At 34.9% G+C, this 19,651-nt stretch overlaps 1 protein-coding gene across 1 annotated transcript; it reads right to left on the bottom strand.

Annotated features, from left to right (window-relative positions):
* Nucleotides 1-5,904: 5,904 nt before the first annotated feature.
* LOC144438032 (arylsulfatase B-like) lies at nt 5,905-16,952 on the bottom strand (the record flags this gene model as incomplete). The annotated part of the gene is made up of 15 exons (XM_078127065.1): nt 5,905-6,074; nt 6,605-6,700; nt 7,445-7,503; nt 8,232-8,367; nt 8,905-8,969; nt 9,921-10,057; nt 10,238-10,335; nt 11,512-11,575; nt 13,101-13,202; nt 14,095-14,183; nt 14,795-14,916; nt 15,092-15,195; nt 15,799-15,850; nt 16,110-16,221; nt 16,877-16,952. Coding segments are annotated over 15 exons (1,482 nt in total), but the record flags the coding sequence as incomplete, so codon positions are not given.
* Between the last annotated feature and the right edge of the window lie 2,699 nt (nt 16,953-19,651).

Genomic DNA, 19,651 nt, shown 5'->3' on the forward strand with positions numbered 1-19,651 from the left:
AGGCCTGTACATATCCATCAGATTAAAATACAACAGAAGATACCGAATCTGGATATTTTGATTATTGAACCACAACATACAGTGAGCTCAAGTACAACGTTAACCTTTTTCATCAAGTTGAAACAAATGAATATTTCGTGTGTTTTTTTCGCATTGATTTTTATCCACACAAATGTGTACAAGATAAAGACTTGATATTGAGAGTTTGTCTTGCCGGCACGTTTGACTAGTCGCACTAAGAGCACAATGTGTACCTCTGGAATTTACTATATATTTGATTCTTATTGGGCGCAGTTAAACACTTCACAGCATTCAAAAATGTTTTGTTCTTGTACTGTATCCATTACCATGGATATGACTTCTATCTCCAATTTAACTCCACCGCTAATAAAACAAAACAAAACACAAAAAAACACAAAACAACAACAACAACAACAACAACAACAACAACAACAACAAAACACACACACACACACACACACACACACACACGGAGAGCAAAACAGCAACCAAATGTTTAGCTTTCGGTTATTTGTTAGTGATTATTTTAATTTAGTGAGATGATATTTTAACTTTAAAAATCCTGGGGAGGGTAGAATTTTTAAACACTTAAGAGGCCTCATCATCGTGAAACATCTGTGCATTGCAACCTGTTTTCCCCAGTATAGTTTGTCATATGTGACATATCGTTTCAATGCAAGAACAATTTGACATACTAACTTTTGTCGTTAACGAATTATACTTGATATTAATAATGACATATTGATTGATTCGTTTAGTATTACCATATTGAGAACTTTAACATTAAACTAAAAGACTTATGGACTCACATCTAGTATTTCAGTATGTTGTATTTATAATTCTTTATCGAGAAAAGAATCCCTATCCGTTCGGATATTTGTTTGTGAGATATAATGGTAAATGGAATACGTACATATACAGTTGTTCAATGCTACATTGCATGCGGTATATTTTCTCAAGTAAGAAATCATTTACATCTTCATTCAAAAACTTTTTTTCATCTTCCAATATTTACTCATGTAACAGCTGTATATCATTGACAGCAATCATTTCTATCACCCCCACAAATAGTATATAGCCTTAGATGTAAAAGCTACCACAAACGTGATGTCGTTTGTATCAAGTGTTGTGGTTATCTCTTCCTTTCGTTTTTTTGGATGTCTCAATTATTTTGATTTCCTACGTACCTTGCAGTGTTAACGTGAAGACATTGGATATTTTGGCTTCCTATTCTTGATATCGGAGGTGTCAACTTCATAATTGTGGATGAGCAAGTACTGCCAAGTGTGGTGTACAAACGGTTAATTCGTTGGACATAAGTTCCAAAGAATGCTATATAGTCCTCGTTAGTTCGAATCTCACCCGCACTCAATGCTATATTTTCTCAATGACAAATCATTTACATCTTTGATCTGATTCATTTCTTTCAACTTGTTTCTTATGATAGCAATCATTTCATTGTGATAGCGATAGTTTCATTGTGATAACAGTCAGTCGAGAATTTGTTATAAATGAGGAAAGAAAAGTGACACATGCAGGAATTGAACCCATGTCCCCTAAACACTAATCGGAATGCCCTGACCAGCTAAGCTAACGTGCCCACTGGTAGATAACGTGAATTTATTCTGATGTGTACCTTCTTTCCTCGAGGGAGTGGTGAGAAGCCAACTCTTCTTATAAAGCTTTAAACTTTAACCTAAGGATCTAACTAGATTTACAGGTCTCCCTCCCTATATGGGTGGCCAACTTAGGAATCGGTTATTAAAGCAAGGCTAGGCTTTTTGAAACAGTTAATTGGGTTTGCTATAAATGAGAGAAACTGACCATGAAGTAATTTTTTGAATTTGTTATAAATGAGGAATGTCATTTTTCTTTCTTCATTTATAACAAATTCAAAAAAATCACTTCATGGTGAGTTTCTTTCATTTATAGCAAACCCAAAAATCAGTTATATCAACCCACAAGTAGAAAATAACCTTAGATGTAAAAGATGTCACAAACATGTACTACATAGAATGTGCAGATTCTTTAAATAAGCAACATTTATAATTTGCAGGGGAGCGAAAATAAAACTTTAATATGTCACGAATGTTAATAAATTTAAGGGAATTATTAGAGACAGGGTTTGTGTATGTTTAAGAACTTCTATCACTTAAGTTATTGACATAACACTATAAATACCATGAAACGTAGATCTTTTGTAAAAGTGAACCAATCTTTCACAGTTGATTACAAATCTACGCTTTTCAAGACAAGTAAATGTCCTGGTAATATAGGACAATTTCCGCTAAACTGCAGCAGAAATAAGTTTAGTTTATCTTACTCATAAATGTAATCTGCTGAACAAATACATCAAAAGTCTAGCAAATCTAAGTGGTGGAACATTATCCAAAATGACTTTATGAAATTAGGATAATTTGCAGAAATCCCATATTCATGAAAAACCCACGCACTTTATATTTGCACTGATAGCTCTGAGGATGAACAATCCCTCTCTAGTAGCATCATCTCGAGATCGTCAAATCTTTTTCATTCAATGTAAACATTCTCAATATTTTGAATTTAGTATTAATTGATGCAATTAACGAAAATATATACTTAGTCTAATTCCAAATACATATCCAAACAACATGTCTATTTGTATGTAATGAGAAGGACAAGATTTTCACGTCGGTCTATCATCACCAAGGAAGTTTGTTGTGAAATAAACTTGGTCGTTGGATGTTAATTGGTATGACAATGTATTTGACAATGTATTATGTATGTATATTAAACCCTTGTGTCTGTGATTACAATAATGCCCATGTGGGGAATTGTAGTTCAATACTTACCCACATACATATTACTTGCAGGTACAGGTTAAAATACGTATGTGTTGTTGTGATGATGTTTTTTGTTATTCTACTTCAAATTGGTATTCTATTTTATTTCAGAATATTCCGGACATAGGATTGTGGTCAGAGTTTTATTCAAAATAAAGTACCCAGAGCGAGAATAAAAGCATACCAAGAATACAAGCATACATTTCCAAGTTCTTAATCAGGTGAGATTTTAACTTTATAAAATAAGGCCAGGGAAAGATTATAAAGCAATTCAGTGCACATGTATCCCCAATCCTCATGAAATATCTGTACATTACAACCTGTTTTCCGCAGTGTAGCTTGTCATATGTGACATATCGTTTCAATGTAAGAACATTTTGACATACTAACTTTTGTCGTTAACTAATTATACATGGTTTTGATAATGACATATTGATTGATTCGTTTAGTATTACCATATTGCGAATTTTGAAATGAACTAGAAGACTCATGAACCTGTATCTAGTATTTCAGTATGTTGTATTTATATTCTGTATCGAGAAAAGAATACCGATATTTGTTTGCGAGATATAATGTTAAATGGAATACATATACAGTTGTTCAATGCTACATTGCGTGCAGTATATTTTCTCAATTAAAAAATCATTTAAATCTTCGTTCAAAAACTTTTTTTCGTCTTCCAATATATATATCATTGATAGTTATAATTTCTATCACCCCCACAAACATGATGTCGTGGGTTATCATTTCTTTGGATGTCTCAATTATTGTGACTTCCTATGTACCGTGCAGTGATAACATGAAGCCATGTAACATTTTGGCTTCCTATTCTTGATACGGTAGGCGTCAACTGCATAATTGCGGATGAGCAAGTACTGTCAAGTGTGGTGCCCGAATGGTTAAATTAAATTTCCAAAGAATGGGATAGTCCTAATTCGTTGGTTTGAATCTCACCCGCGCGCACTGAATTACGTTTGCTTATGGAAAGCATAGCAAAATATAAAGTTTCATGTTTCTAGCAAGACACTCAGGATAGTCTTAGTAACCAGCGTGCATGTGTAGATTTTTATAAAGTCCCAGGTTTATCTTTTTCCTGAAAACTTCAACTTTTCACCATGATGTTTAACTTTTCATAATTGAATTGATGTTCTAAAATTTGAGCGAATTCTGGAGGCATATTCAGTGAATGTTTAGGCGTGATTGACAGAACACAATCTTAAATGTTATTCTGTAAAAGTAAACCTTGTTGATCAAAAACTGACAACTGTTCGAAGTCTACAATTAGACATATTTACGTAGGGCCAAAATAAATAGATAATATAACTTTAATGCCATTTGCATAAACCTGCATTGGAAATTGGTTTTCCACGTGCACTCATAAAAGAGGTGAATAAGTTGAAAACTAAAGATTGGACAGAAAACAACAATTGAATAGAACATTAGAAGGAAAAATGCAAGTGGCATGCAAAAGCAAGAGATAACACCAATGCAACAGATCAAACGATTTAAATCACACGTGATGCTAAAAAGATACTAATACAGAGACAAATGACATGAAACTAAAACAAATGGTGAAAGATTCTAGGACTGGTTTAAAATGCGAATCGCAGATGGATACAAGCTCTTTCTAAAACGTTGTGTGTGAACAAAGAAATAAAACCTCAATATATAATAAATCAGCAATGTATAATATGCTGGGCTAAATCTTAGACTACCAATATGAAGAATAATACACAAACAAACGTTTCACAACAAAGGTCAATGAATTCGAAGGCATCCACAAAGCAATTCAATTCAATCCAATTCAGAAAACCTTTTGTTTAAAATGTCTTTTAATATATAAAGGTGATTCAAAATACTCACATTCACTATTGCTATTGTGCTAGACCATATGACTTAGTGCCATATTGGTTGATTTGATTAAGACAGATCGAGCTAATAGTTGACATATGCTGTGACAATTTGATTAACAGCTATAGGGAGAAGTTGGATTTTAAACTTTGAAATGGTTGTAAATCAACAATTCTCTTAACACACATAATAACCAATTATGAATGATTATTTATGAGTATGTTTTGCAAGAATTATGAATTTAGTATACCGACATTTGTGTTATCTGATCCTAGACATTATTAATTCTGAAACTATTTATTGATTTATTTCGATCATGTTAGTAGTGTAGTTATTTATTTTCAGAAAGAAAAATACTCTAGTGAGGGCGCACAGCAGATATAGAGTCTAGGTAATCATCAGTAATGTTAGTGATTTTGCTGTCTCGTTATCTCGTCCGAACCGGACATCCTTGTTTTTATTTGTATGGAAAAATATTAAATAACGCCAATAAATCGCTGATCAATATTTCACATGAAATCATTTGCAAACTCAGCTTTTGAAACGGATGTCAGTCGAAAGTTTTATAATTTTTCGTGTAAAGTGTAAAGTGTAGTGGTTATTTTTTATCATTTCTTTGGATGTTTTAATTACTTTATGATTTCCCACATGATATCAGAGAAGTCAAGTTGATAATTGGGGATGACTTAAATTTCTTGACATAGTGAATTGTTTATGTGAGTATGCGTGCGTCTGTATTCATGTACACCGTATTTGGGTTTGGTGCTTGTTGTTGTTGTTGTTGTTGTTGATTTAAAACCATGTCTACACTGTATATTGTGTGCTTGGACTGTCTAGTTACATGTCTAGTGTAATCGTGCCCCCCCCCCCCCCCCCCCAATGTGATTGTAAAGACATCAGAGGAAGCCAGTACGATTATATTGTTGACTACATACTTTCACAATCTTTCACAACCTGTCCACACAAAGTCTAAACAACACTCGGACAATATTGAAATCCATTGTTAACTGATTTTATTTAATTTTACCCACAGTTAATTTCATAGAATATAACTCTATGATTATAACATGTGTCGACTTTACCTATTTCTATTTTATGTTTGGCATATACTAAAACGCTATCTATCCAAACATTTGCTGCTAATCAATGTGATATTATATCATTTTTTATACTTGGCGATATTTTCTATCACCTGATAGGTGATATTATATTAACACCAGCCTGGACTCCAGAAATTCCCAAAGTTCGCGGGGTCAGCTGCAGTGTCTTCCTCCGGCCAAAACGTCCAAGCTTTGTCTTCATATTGTTTCAGTGCTTCACGAATATCAGCAACGACATCCGGGTATTGATCAGCAACATTGTTGTGCTCATACGGATCATCTAGACAAAATCAAAATCACAATATCACGTTTGGGGAAATGATGTTATTAAAGTAACCAGTCAGTTTTATTAATGCCTTGCACTTATAAATGAATGACATATGTACCACGTGTAGTATATTCAATTTGACAAAGAATTATTATAGCTTTAAATCACAAGTAATATAATTATGGATTTAACATGATCACCGTAGTTATTTCGTAGTTATTTCACTAATCTCAAGTACTATACCATTACATTTTGACTGGAAATGGTATGCAGTTAAAAGGGGAATACTACACCATGAAGTAAAAGTATTACATAAAGGCTTCTTAAGCCCACTGTTTACCACTGACAGAACGATTGAGGTGTTTGGTGTTTCTTGTCAATCGAGCGAACATTATGTAATAATTATATATGTGACCAGGTCACTTGTGCGCATGTGCATTTCGCTCTAGTTATGTTCGAATCTTTGAAAGCTGTACGAACTTGTAGTCGCGGTGTTCTGTGCTATTGTTTATGCTGAACGCATTAGCAATAATGTTCTATACCTTTAAGGTTGTACAATCTAACATCGACCTCAGCGCCGTCTGGAGAAGGGATAGCTTGAAGGTCACAGTCAGTGTATTGAGGTGGATACCAACCATCTACAGATGAATGTAATACGGATAAGAAGAGGTCATGAACTTGATGATATAATGACGCAATTGCCACTTGGTACCATTGGTATCTATGTGGTTGTCAAACTTTAAATCATATACATACACAGCATAGCAATTTATGAATGCTTTGAAGTGGTCTTATGGATGGAGATTGGGTGTTTATTTTCGATGTTTAATATCTAAAACAATTTTATCATCACTTCCTACTTGAAAAATTAACGTGAAACAATATATGCTAAGTTCTGTTTTGTAACGCTACAAATGGTAAAAAGCATGATTTCGTGTAAAATGTTTGTTATTGTACGTGCAATTATACATATTTTACCATACTGTGTAGCTTTTCACAATGTATTGAGTTAAAAACACAGAGTTAGCCAATTTTGTTTCACAATGATTTTTCAAGTAGCAAGCCGATTTTCATCCACATGGCCGCTTTATGATTCACATTAGTAATACATAACATGGAGTATATTCTTGCATCAGCTTGTGAATTTCTTATAACTGTAGAGAGTAGTAGTTAAATATTTAACTTCCTTTTTATGGTAGATTCATGGTGACAACAGACACACGTATTGCCATACGATGTAATTATCGATCGATAGTTCGATGGACTATAGTACCTATCACTTTGTGTAATTTCATGCTCGTCATATTCTCTGATTAGCTAATTGTGAAATGAAGAAATTTCTCTGGATCAATGAGTTTGGTTGGTTTAATTGGAAAACTTACGGTGTGTTCGGATGTAGGAGAAAGATGGATGTCCGACAATGAGCTTCCAATCGCCTTTTCTGTGATTTAGATAAACAGTGTAATACGCAGTGATTTTACAGACGGATGACATATAGAATAGACATGTACATACATACATACATACATACAGACAGACAGACAGACAGACAGACAGACAGTCCGAATAAATATATGCGAACCGATGTGTCGAATAAATATTATTTTTCAAGATTTTCAAGGATCGACATAGTTGGTAATTACCCGACTATATCTGAATGTTATGGAATAAAACGACAACCGTGCAAGATTGACGGTTACGTGTAAACAGTTCTAAAATTCACACGCACCAAAAAGAACCCTGTATAACACGCCTGAAATATAGAACAAGCATAGTTAGACAAGCAATGATGTAAATAATCTATTAATTCCAAGGGGTTACAGCGTTCTGAGACGGAAAATCATTTCATCTTCCATCAACCTCATACATACATACATACATACATAGTACATACATACATACATACATATACATGTAAATACGTGCGTGCGTGGTAGACAGACAGACAGACAGACAGGCAGATAGACCGACAGACAGAGACAGACAGACAGCCAACCATACATCCTGATAGACAGTCAATCAGATAGACATGCAAACAACCACATAGCCGCACATGTAAAAAACCAACACAGATAGATCATCTAATGGGAATGAGGGCATGCATTGTTCATCTTTTTGAAACAAATATAACTTTAACCCAATGTAACGTGTTAACGACAACATACATACCTATAAGCAGTCACATTACTACCTAAAAACCCTTCCAGATGAGCCAGGTCTGTGTCTACAGTAAGAAGCATTTCAGTACGTGGCGAAGGCTCTCCCTTGGAGAAGGCGTCCCATACATTAAAACCATCAAGATCATCTGAGATATGAATAATACAAAAGAAATTATGATGGAGTGTTACAAAATGAATGTTTTCACGAGAAAAAGTGCCTGAAAAATAATAACTCATTATACGTTGATGCTGTATGTATGTATGTATGTATGTATGTATGTATGTATGTATGTATGTATGTATGTATGTATGTATGTATGTATGTATGTAATGTATGTATGTATGTATGTATGTATGTAAAGTAAGAACACGTTGCCTTCAAAAAGAAATATATCACACAGTTGGCTGTTGGCCATGGTTAACCTAAATTTGTACACATGTACACATTGATGTATTATCCTGTATCGGGAAAGGAATGGTAACGGAAATGGAAAATGGCGACAAATGGTCAGGCGCATATAATATTTTAGAGAATATGAAGTATTATTATCTGTAGAACTACTTCTAATCTTCCTTGTCCCGTCTGACACGTGTAAGTCCGCTGTCAACTTGTGACACTTTGATCGATAATTTCTTTGTTCTAAGTGAAACTATATTGCACTGGTAATCACAGTGAAACGTACCTGGAACATCCTGTCCAAGCAAACCATTGACCAGAGTTGGGTACATATCAGTTACATGAAATAAACTGTGAGGGTAGAAACAATAATTAAATACAATTATTCCCCAATACCTTTCTTTATTGATTCGAGCAAAGACAAATACGAATGGCCTTAGGGATCTTGTCACTGTGATTCCAAAAAAAGGAGTAGTGACAAATCCCCTAGGTCACGAGTAAGAATATTACCGGAAATGAATATAATTATACCCCGTACAATCATAACATTGGGAAATAGACACACTATTGGCCATTTTGAAAATCTTGACTCAACTTTTGAGCACCATAGAGGCACCGTAAATCAGTGACGTAGAAACACCATCTCCTAATGTAGAACAACCAGGGTATACCCAAGCCCACTTAGTCTTTTACTGCCGACCTTTAACTATTTTCACGTATTCGAGAAAAAAGTATCTCGAGATGTTGTATAGTGAATGTGGCAACTACCATCACCTTAAAAGGACAATATAGAACTATTCTTCCAATCTGTAATGGCTGTACATTTATCTGATGGGAAGAAACCAATAACACACAGAGACCATATGGAAAGCAATTTGACGGAAAGCATAACAAGACACTTACACATTAAAAATATCCAATAAAAACAATCTCCATACCCAACTATTCTAAAATTGAGCGTAATTGGAACGACACAATTGTTTAGGCCTTATTGTAATTTTGAGCACCACCAAGTGTTGCTCTACTTTACATGAACAAGAAAGTGATTGCTTTTCCCTTACTCTGCTGATATTGTCTGCTATGCTACTGGTATTATTGATTCCATATTAGGGATTACGGAATGGCCTAGCCCAGTTGTCAGTATAATTAATGCCATTACCATGGGGATTTAAAGTTTTGTTAAAGGCCCTAGAGAATTTTGAACATTGGAACAGTGTACTTTATAGAAAGATACTTGAGTATGATAAGCAATTTGGAATTTACTTCATATGCAAACGAGATAGATTATTGAACATGACGTACCCGTCATGTGTGTAGCCAGTTTTTTCGATTCCGTTACCAGAAATAAAGCCAACAGCCTTTATTCCACCTTCAAAGTAGTCCCCCCTATCTCCTCTATATGGCCAGTTCGATGCTTGAGTCTCAATGGGACCACCATTCTGTTAGCAAATACAAACATTTCACAATTGACTCATATTCATATTGACATTGACACGAATAAAATGATTTGAGCTATAGAAAGAATATCACACAAACACACACACACACACACACACATACATACATACATACATACATACATACATTCTACACTACATGATGATGGTGATGATACTTACATCTGAATGAAAAATGAAAAGTGAATCATTAAACATTCCCTTGGCCTTCAATGCTTCGACTATGGAGCCAGCAATAGCATCCATGAACGTTACTTGTGCTGAGTAGGCAGATAACAAGCAAATTGTATCACTGATTGTTGGTCGTTGGTTAAATGGTTAAGTGGTGTCTCCTTTTACAAATTGACCAGTTTTCTGGGAGGGCCATATTTTCCAAAATAGAGTTAGGGTAGGATCTCGTTTAACTTCGACCCATTTTGTTTTATCAAATTTTGCATTATTTTGTGATTTTGACATCACACTGCTACCATCGGTTCCAAACTCCACTGGTACTACATACCGTGGATGCCTCTGCTATGCCATTCTATCAAAACATATTGAGTATATATGCTACTGTGAAACATGCAGTGAGTCAATTGCTGGTTATGGTGTGAAGGGAGGTAACTGGATATGTAAACCTAAAAGATTGGACATGACATATTGTCGTGAGTGCGCTCGTCTAGTTTTTGCAAGTTCTTGCCTCCTCATCTCTGTCATTCACACCATGTTTGTTTTGTTGCTCTCAGCGATTTTCTCTGTATGCAGACGAATCTACACATAAATACAACTTCACTCTCTACAGAAAGCCCTTCAGGTTTGGGTCTACGTGACTGGCCTACATAATCGAATATATTGAATAACATGAATAAAAACTACATCAAAAAGTTCCGTCAAGTTCTTGTTTACAATTGTTTGAGTATCTTGAATCGATAATTAATATCTAATTATACACAGATAAATACACATATTTAAGGCGATCGAATCGCGCTGGAATATATATAGAATATACGGGACGCTGCGCTGTGGCGTGTACCGAATGAATAACGCCCCCAAAATAACAAATATGTGTAGACGTGTATAATGGGGTTATTAAAATATACTATAAATGAAGTAGTAAGTATGTAAATGTAACTCATAGCTAACTTGGGCCTTTATTACCTGTATACCATTATTATTTTTGGATTCCACCAGAATCTTTGCCTCATGACCCTGATCAGAATGGGTAGCTGTGAATGATTTCGATGTATACTCTAACATGTTTGAAATCTGACAAATGATTCATGATCACACTGAAATAGCGACCAAATGAACTTATGTTTAAATATATATTCTGGAAATGCATTTCATTTTCCAATAACCTTTGCCAAAGAAAGGTATGTCAGTGATAAAATATTCTTTGCAATACTGTAAGTGACATTATTTAAGATATTTTAAGATTCATGAAATAAATACATTACCACAATAAATACGACGATTGTCATTTGGAACACAGGAATACATATCTTCCCATTCTTTGGGTACCTAAATTAAATTGACATACTATTAGGTCTCTGAAAGTGAAATGTATACAATCATTGTAACATAAATAAACAACGACATTGCACTACGTGAATTTGGTTTCATTACTTTGATTGGTTGAAAGATGCTAGACAAGATATATAATGTAACTTTTTAAAAGCACAGGCAGGCCGGCATCTGATTCACATGCGAGGTCTTCCACATCCTACTCTATGACAATGTACATAGACAGCAATGCTAAAACAGAGCTTTGCGCTATGACGTTATACAAGCTAAATTGAACGTCATGTCATGTTCTGTAAACAAAAAGGGCTTCATCTGGACATGTGCTCAGGGCCTCTAAACTTGAATGAAAATCAAAGATTGCGACTAAATCACGCTGGCAACACAGTACCGTAGCCTGCAAGGGGGGGGGGGCAGGGGGAGGGGACAGCTGTCCCCTGAGATTTTTAGGAAAAAAGAAAGAAAAAAAGCCACTTTTTGAATACATAGCGATGTTATTAAAATCGATATTTACATGATGCTTCCTAGCATGCGCGATTTAAGTTGATGGTTCACTAAAGTGACTGTACACTGACTCCTCGCTAATATGTATCTTATATCTCTATTGTACGCTGGCTTAACGTTGAATAAAAATGTGTCCAGTTAAAAATTATAACTTTTTGCAGGGTAGCAAATTAACAATTCTTTGAGCGGGAAAGTACAGAAGAAGTACGTACATGCACTGTGCATTTTCCGCGAGTAACAGTACTCGAATTGGCAAAACTGGATTTCGTTTTAGAAGTGAGAAGAACCGAAAAGCATGGTCTTGGTTATACTTGTGTTCAGTATTAACTTGTTTGAGTCAAGCCAGGCGTTGACATGCATTATTTCCTCTGTAAGTGTCACTTCAATATCGGCAGCTGATTTGCTTCAATAGAAAATAGCAGTGTCATCTGCATACATAATTACTTGAGCCTTAAAAAGTTTATAACTGTTTCCGGCAAGTCATACAATTTTATATCTCCACTGTAGTGTAGGTGACAAAAGAGTTGGCTAAAGTAATGCTTGAATTTCATTTGGCCGGGGCTTAACGTTTTTTGAGAAGACAGGGTGAGAGGGGCTACAACATTTGTTTAACCGGAAATTGTGAACATTTCGTAACTGTAGATATGTAGACAAATTGCAAGAGATAGTATCAAGATGACTGAATAAGTTCTATCTACTCTATGTGATGGGTTAGGTTGCCCGTTGACCAGCTTTTTAATTTTTTTGGCCTTAATTGCATATCTTAAAATATATATTATGTAAATTGCATGCAAAAATTATGTAAATTAGCCATATTTCTAAATTTCAAATGCAGGATTGCACCAAGACAAAGTAAATTTTGCCCCCCCCCCCGGCAATTTGGTCAGGCTACGGCCCTGCTTGAACATCTAAACTTGCCTCTCCCAAGGGCACTAAGTCAATTACGCCTCTTCGAATTCTTTCTTGGATGTTGAAATTGAGTAGTACTAAGTTTACCATAGAAATAATCAATTTTCATTACCTCTCGAGGTGAATGTGGTAACTGAAAGGGAATATATAGGAACATTGGCGTATCAGGATCATGACTGTCGATGTATGACAATGCTTTCTTCTGGAATAATTCCTGAGGAAACAAAACGAAAACAAGCAGTCGTCAATAGCGACTACATGTGAAGTATGAAATGAAACGTTGTCACTACTGACTGCTGGATTGTGGATACATTATAATTCACTCGTCCAATAAACCGATATGTGTAAACAATCCAGACGTCATTAACAACATTTCATTCATAGTTCTGTGCCTCTGTTGACCCATGGAAGTATAAGTGGGTTATACTTCCATGGTTGACCTAAGCGACGATCGCACAATGTCTAACAAACCCCCTTCCCCCTAAAGGAACGTTCACAAGTATGGCATCGACATGTTTACATATTATAAATATATAAACCATGACGTAGTGGTCAAGCCACTATTACGATCGATACAATGTAAAAACATGATCTGAAACACATTAAAATACTCCGGAAAACCTGTACATCACATTAGAAGTCGAAGTCAACTTCAATATCAACACCTCCGTAGTAAATATAGTACCTGGTATTATTGAAGGCGTGAAAGGTTTCGTAATTTGGTTAGTAATGAGAAAATGAAGTTTAACAATCGCATATCGGCACCAGACTTCCTCCACCATTAAACGAACAAAGTTCGATTGTTGAGCTTGTGTGGCATTGTGCGATCTTCTTTTAGGGACGGCCATATTTAGCTGGCTGAAGGAGTGTATTTTAAAGGTGAACATACATAGCGAATCTCAAAATAACCTCAAGATATTACGGCTAAATCCTTATGACCCCATGGCCATCCACACACCATTTTTTTTTCTAAAATGACCACAACTATCTACCACTGATTATATTAGTAAAGCTTTCTGATTAATATTTTGTTTTCGTAGATTTTAATATTAGCTTTGAAAATGTAAATTAAATGAATCTTATTATTAACGAATATTAATACATACAGAGTTGAAGACGCATGCTGTTTCTGGTCCATTTTGTGGCACGCCATCATCTACCAAATCAAACCCAATGTAAGGGCTTGGTCGAAAAACTTTAGAAAACGGATAAAAACATATTGCATGAAACATCAGATAGAAAAGTATTCCAAGACGGTAAACAAACCTACGCACATAATGAAATGGAATTGAGGAGTAAAGTGACACGCATATGAGTCAAACTAGCATTACTAACTAGAGCGACTACTCTAAGCTGAGCTTATATGTTCAGGTGTGTACCAATCTATTCTTCAGCAGGCGAGGAGCAAACTCATTATATTTGATCAGCCTTTCAACCTGAGGTTGCACTAGTTTCAAAGGTTTCCTGTATATGGAATCGGTTTATGTGATATTGTGCGTACGTACACATACATACATACATACATACATACATACATACATACATACATACATACATACATACACTCACAAATACATACACACACATACACACACACATACATACATACATACATACATACATACATACATACATACATACATACATACATACATACATACATACATACAAACATACATACATACATACATAAACTCAGGGCCAGACAGACAGACAGACAGACAGGCAGGTAGGCAGACAGACACATACAAATACACACGCACAAACACACAAATAGTGTAATACGTAATAATTTAGATTCCTTACCATTATTACCGATTGTATGTTCGCGATATAAAAGGGCACTATTGTAGAAGCCATAATAATGATCAAAACCACGTGTTGGACCAGATGGAACATACGAACTATTACAGAATCCTAAATGCCATCTGAAATGTAGATATATACACAGTTTTACATATTAAGGGAATCTTCAATAGAGGGGAGTAGGTTGGGGGAAATCAAGTATAGTCTGTCACATAAAGTATGACAATTATACAAATAAGTATCTTTTTAAAAACACACGTTAAAAAGAAAAAAAAAATATGAAAAGGGTTGTCATACTTTCCAACGCCATAGGTAGTATATCCAGCATCTTGTAGTCTCTTGGGAAATAATTCGTAGTAGGTGGGTACTCCATGAGGCCTCATCATCCAGTAGATGAAATGCTGTATAGAAATTACATTGTTCAAATATATCGAAAGCCACGTATAATTCGTACATTTCAGCCAAGACGAGATTAGACTTATTCATTTTATCAGTTGGATTGGAATATCATTTCTTGATCAGAAAACCACATTATATTCACTGCAAATTGTTAAAGAACATTAGACATTGTATGTGTCTAATCAGTTGCGGATATTATGGATAAGTTAAGAAGTACAGAAACAGGTTAACATCGCGATCACTATTTAGAACACTGAATTTAGGGTGTGAACCCGATTTGTTTTGAGTTATTGAGTATACAGCTACAAAAAATGCTTTTACCTATAGGTTAAACAATACTCTTCAGGGTGTTCGATATTATGAGTAACTTACTGTACTTAATTAAAACAAGCTTAAGACTTGTTTTCAAAAAGGTTCCAGTTGAGGCTACTGCAACTTTAAACAACAAATGATTTTACGGATACGTCATAACTACACACCATAGAAGATCATGTGATTGCATGTGAATTAACAGAGATGAATAGTTATCATAAAGCAGCCATAGTAAAATGTAATATTATAATTAATATATTGTATAAACATGATATCATATTGATATAAATTACCTGTGCTCCAATATTTGATGAATACCTTCCTGTCATAAGAGCTGCTCGGGTCCTGAAGTGAAAAGTTTTGATATTAAATTCTTGGCGAGGTGGGGGTGGGGGGGGGGGGGTGCGATAGGTGGGATTTGTTGTGCGAGGCCGGAGTAATTACGTTTTACTTGTCTGAAGAATTCTGTGATGTGATTTTGAATACAGAGTGTCAAACTCTTCTTCAACTACATATAGTACCCACATAAAGACAGCAGAATTTATACAGTAACTGTACAAATGCCCTAAACTCGAAGTATTCAATAGTAGACATGTATACTCACGGGCTACAGACCGACATCGTGTAGAGATTTCCAAATTTAACTCCATTATTTGCCAATTCTTCGAGATTTGGTGTCAAAACTCGGTCATCATGCCAACTTATGTCGTTCCACCCTACATACACGATTACACACACATATCAATGAGATAATCATTGAATCGTAATACAATCCTTATCTATTTCATGAACTTTTTTTTCGACATGACGAAAATTGATAACACGGGGCTTTCTTTTGCTACAAATTCAGCTCTAAATTCAACTTAAGTGCTATCAACTATCTGTATGTTTCTGCTATAAAACAATCAAGGCTGAACATCAAGTGCGGTTTAAAGAGTGGAACGAGGGCAGTGCATAGAGTTTGAGTTAACGCCAAAAAATGTGCCCAATTATTCGAAACGTGTGAACAAGATCTGAACACAGTGAATAGACTAGAAGAAAATACAACGTACCGTAGATTAAAATACAACAATTCGACCACATAAGTATAAATATAGTTTTAACAATAGATAACAACGGCTTTTGTTCAACTGATATATCAAAGTTACAACAGGCGGATATTAAATATGCCAAAATATTACAAATACAAGTTGGTTGTAAAAAGGAGGGACTTCAAAAATATAAGTGCTCATATATTTATCTTAATCGAATAAAAATTGAAATAAATTGTCAAATGTATAAGTTTAAACCTATTTTTAGATTGAAAATGAAAGGGTTGTATGAAGTATGAAATCCAAAGCTTAACAAAGCAAAAACGAATCAAAACCTTACCTTGGTCATCAGACAACATATATATTATGTGAGGTTTATGGTGGCCCTCTGATGATGAGTCTGCAGACGATTCTGTGAGGTACAAAGCTTATATTAGCAATAGATTACTAAGTTCAATGCATTTTAATATACAATTAAAGTAAAGTAAATAGCGCCCTTTAAATACACCTGTATAATTAACAAGTTACCTGTATGTATAGCAGATAAAACTGCAGACATTAGCAAGAGTTCCCTTAACATGGCCGTACGATGTTGGTGGCTCCTCTATCTGTTATAAAAAAAATAATTTTAGAGACGTTGAATTAAAATCATACGGAATAAACGCCATAGTCGTGTCATTATTAACTGATACATAATTCTGTAAACGCTGAATATGAAAAAGTAATTTTCGACCATATATCATAAAAACAAACTTTAACACTGACATTAATTCAATTACCATTCTGATTTAGTAACTGCTATTTATGTAACCCTCCTTCGGGGATAAACGGAGGTATGTTCCATTATTGGAATAAAGAGGGGTTTGATACTTGATAATGTTACGTTAGAATTAGACTGTACAGGAGCAACACCATAGATCAGAATACTGTATAAAAATCATTTCGACATACACAGAAACTGAGTCAGGTATATACAGTAGAATCGCAAAGAGGGTTAGACAAATATACAGTGTATATATAGAGAAATATTCCTATTTAAACCTAGCTCCATATTTTGACTCCATGCGGTATAATGCAAAAGACACACAATATCAGAACTCTCAAACCCACCGTTTGTGTGGTGCATTTACTTAATCGCAAAGTAGATGAGATACAAAAACGTTGCGAATACAATAACGATGAAGCTATCTGGTATCTGTCAATGAAGTCATCAGTAGATTTCCCAACGTTTTGAATGATAGCTACGTGGGAAAATGTTTCTATAAACATTATTCATTAACGATATACATACCACTGTAGTTATTTATACTCAGCAAAGAAACTTTGATGTTCAACTATCTTCTTTATGGAAAGATTAGCAAGTACGAGTAAACATAGTTGTATACCTGTATTATATAGTTTACTAAAATGTTAATTATGCAACAACTGGTGATACTGTTAACCAATAGCACGTCTTTACAACAAATAGAATACGCGTGACATTTTCCATATAATTTCAGTAAAATTTTCCGACGGACAACTGCCCCCCGTATACTATTCCAACAACACGTCATGGTAAGTGCATTGTTTGTAAAGTCGCAAAGCAAAGAATAGGCGACCTTTACTTTTAAAGTGTACCCCTTTGAGTAATCTTTGATGCCCATGCATTACTCTCTCTCTTCGGTCGATCTACAGCTGTCACAATATACAGTGGTCTTGTCATCTTGAGGGATGAAATGCAGAAATGCTATGATCTTCATATAGAGTGGCGATCAAGATGAAAACTGATACAAATAAAACAAAGGACGAGTATAGCAATACGGTAATTAGATCGAATGAAGGAATAACCAACACCTAAATAATATTTTACTCAGCACTTGGTAGGTTAAACATGCAGAATACTTTATAATTGCATTTCCCCTAAGGCTCGTACATACCCGTCAGTTCAAAATACATCAGACGATACCGAATCTAGACATATTATATGAACCACAGCATACAGTGAGCTCAACTGCAACGTTAACCTTTTTATTCAAGTTGAAACAAATGAACATTTCGTGTGTTTTTTTCGTGTTAATCTTTGTCCACACAAATGTGTACAAGATAAAGACTTGATATTGAGAGTTTGTCTTGCCGGCACGTTTGACTAGTCGCACTAAGAGCACAATGTGTACCTCTGGAATTTACTATATATTTGATTCTTATTGGGCGCCGTTAAACACTTCACAGCATTTAAAAATGTTTTGATCTTGTACTGTATCCATTACCATGGATATGACTTCTATCTCCAATGTAACTCCACCCCTAATGAAACAAACCAAAACACAAAAAAAACAAACAACAACAACAATAACAACAACAACAACAACAACAGCAAAAACAACAACAAACACACACACACACACACATACACACACAAGGAGAGAAAAACAACAACCAAATTCTAACCTTTCGGTTATTGTTAGTGATTATTTTAATTTGGTAAGATGATATTTTAACTTTAAAAAAATCCTGTTGAGGGTAGGATTTTTAAACACTTCAGAGAGCTAAGCATCGTGAAAAATCTGTGCATTACAACCTGTTTCCCAAGTATAGTTTGTCATATATGACATATCGTTTCAATGTAAGAACAATTTGACATACTAACGTTTGCAGTTAACGAATCATACATGATATTAATAATGACATATTGATTGATTCGTTTAGTATTACCATATTGTGATTTTTGAAATTAAACTAAAAGACTTATGGACTCACATCTAGTATTTCAGTATGTTGTATTTATAATTCTTTATCGAGACAGTTCGGATCCTCGTTTGTGAGATATAATGTTAAATGGAATACATATACAGTGTGACGAAAGCTTATCTGTGCAAACATTCACTCTCAGTTACTGGGTTAAACTTCGTATCGCACCATAATTCAATTAGCTTACCAAAGCTTTCGCCTGGTATCCACCATGGCTTCGTCAGTGTTTTCTGAAGTCGCGACGCATGCGTGACTACAGATAATCGTCCAAAGTCACGCATACGTTGTGACTTCAGGAAACACTTACGAAGGCACAGTGGATACCTGGCAAAAGCTTTGGTAAGCTAATTGAATTTTGGTGCAATACGAAGTTTGAACCATTAACTTA

Source organism: Glandiceps talaboti, chromosome 7 (genome assembly GCF_964340395.1).
Source record: "Glandiceps talaboti chromosome 7, keGlaTala1.1, whole genome shotgun sequence".
NCBI classification, from domain to species: Eukaryota; Metazoa; Hemichordata; class Enteropneusta; family Spengelidae; genus Glandiceps; species Glandiceps talaboti.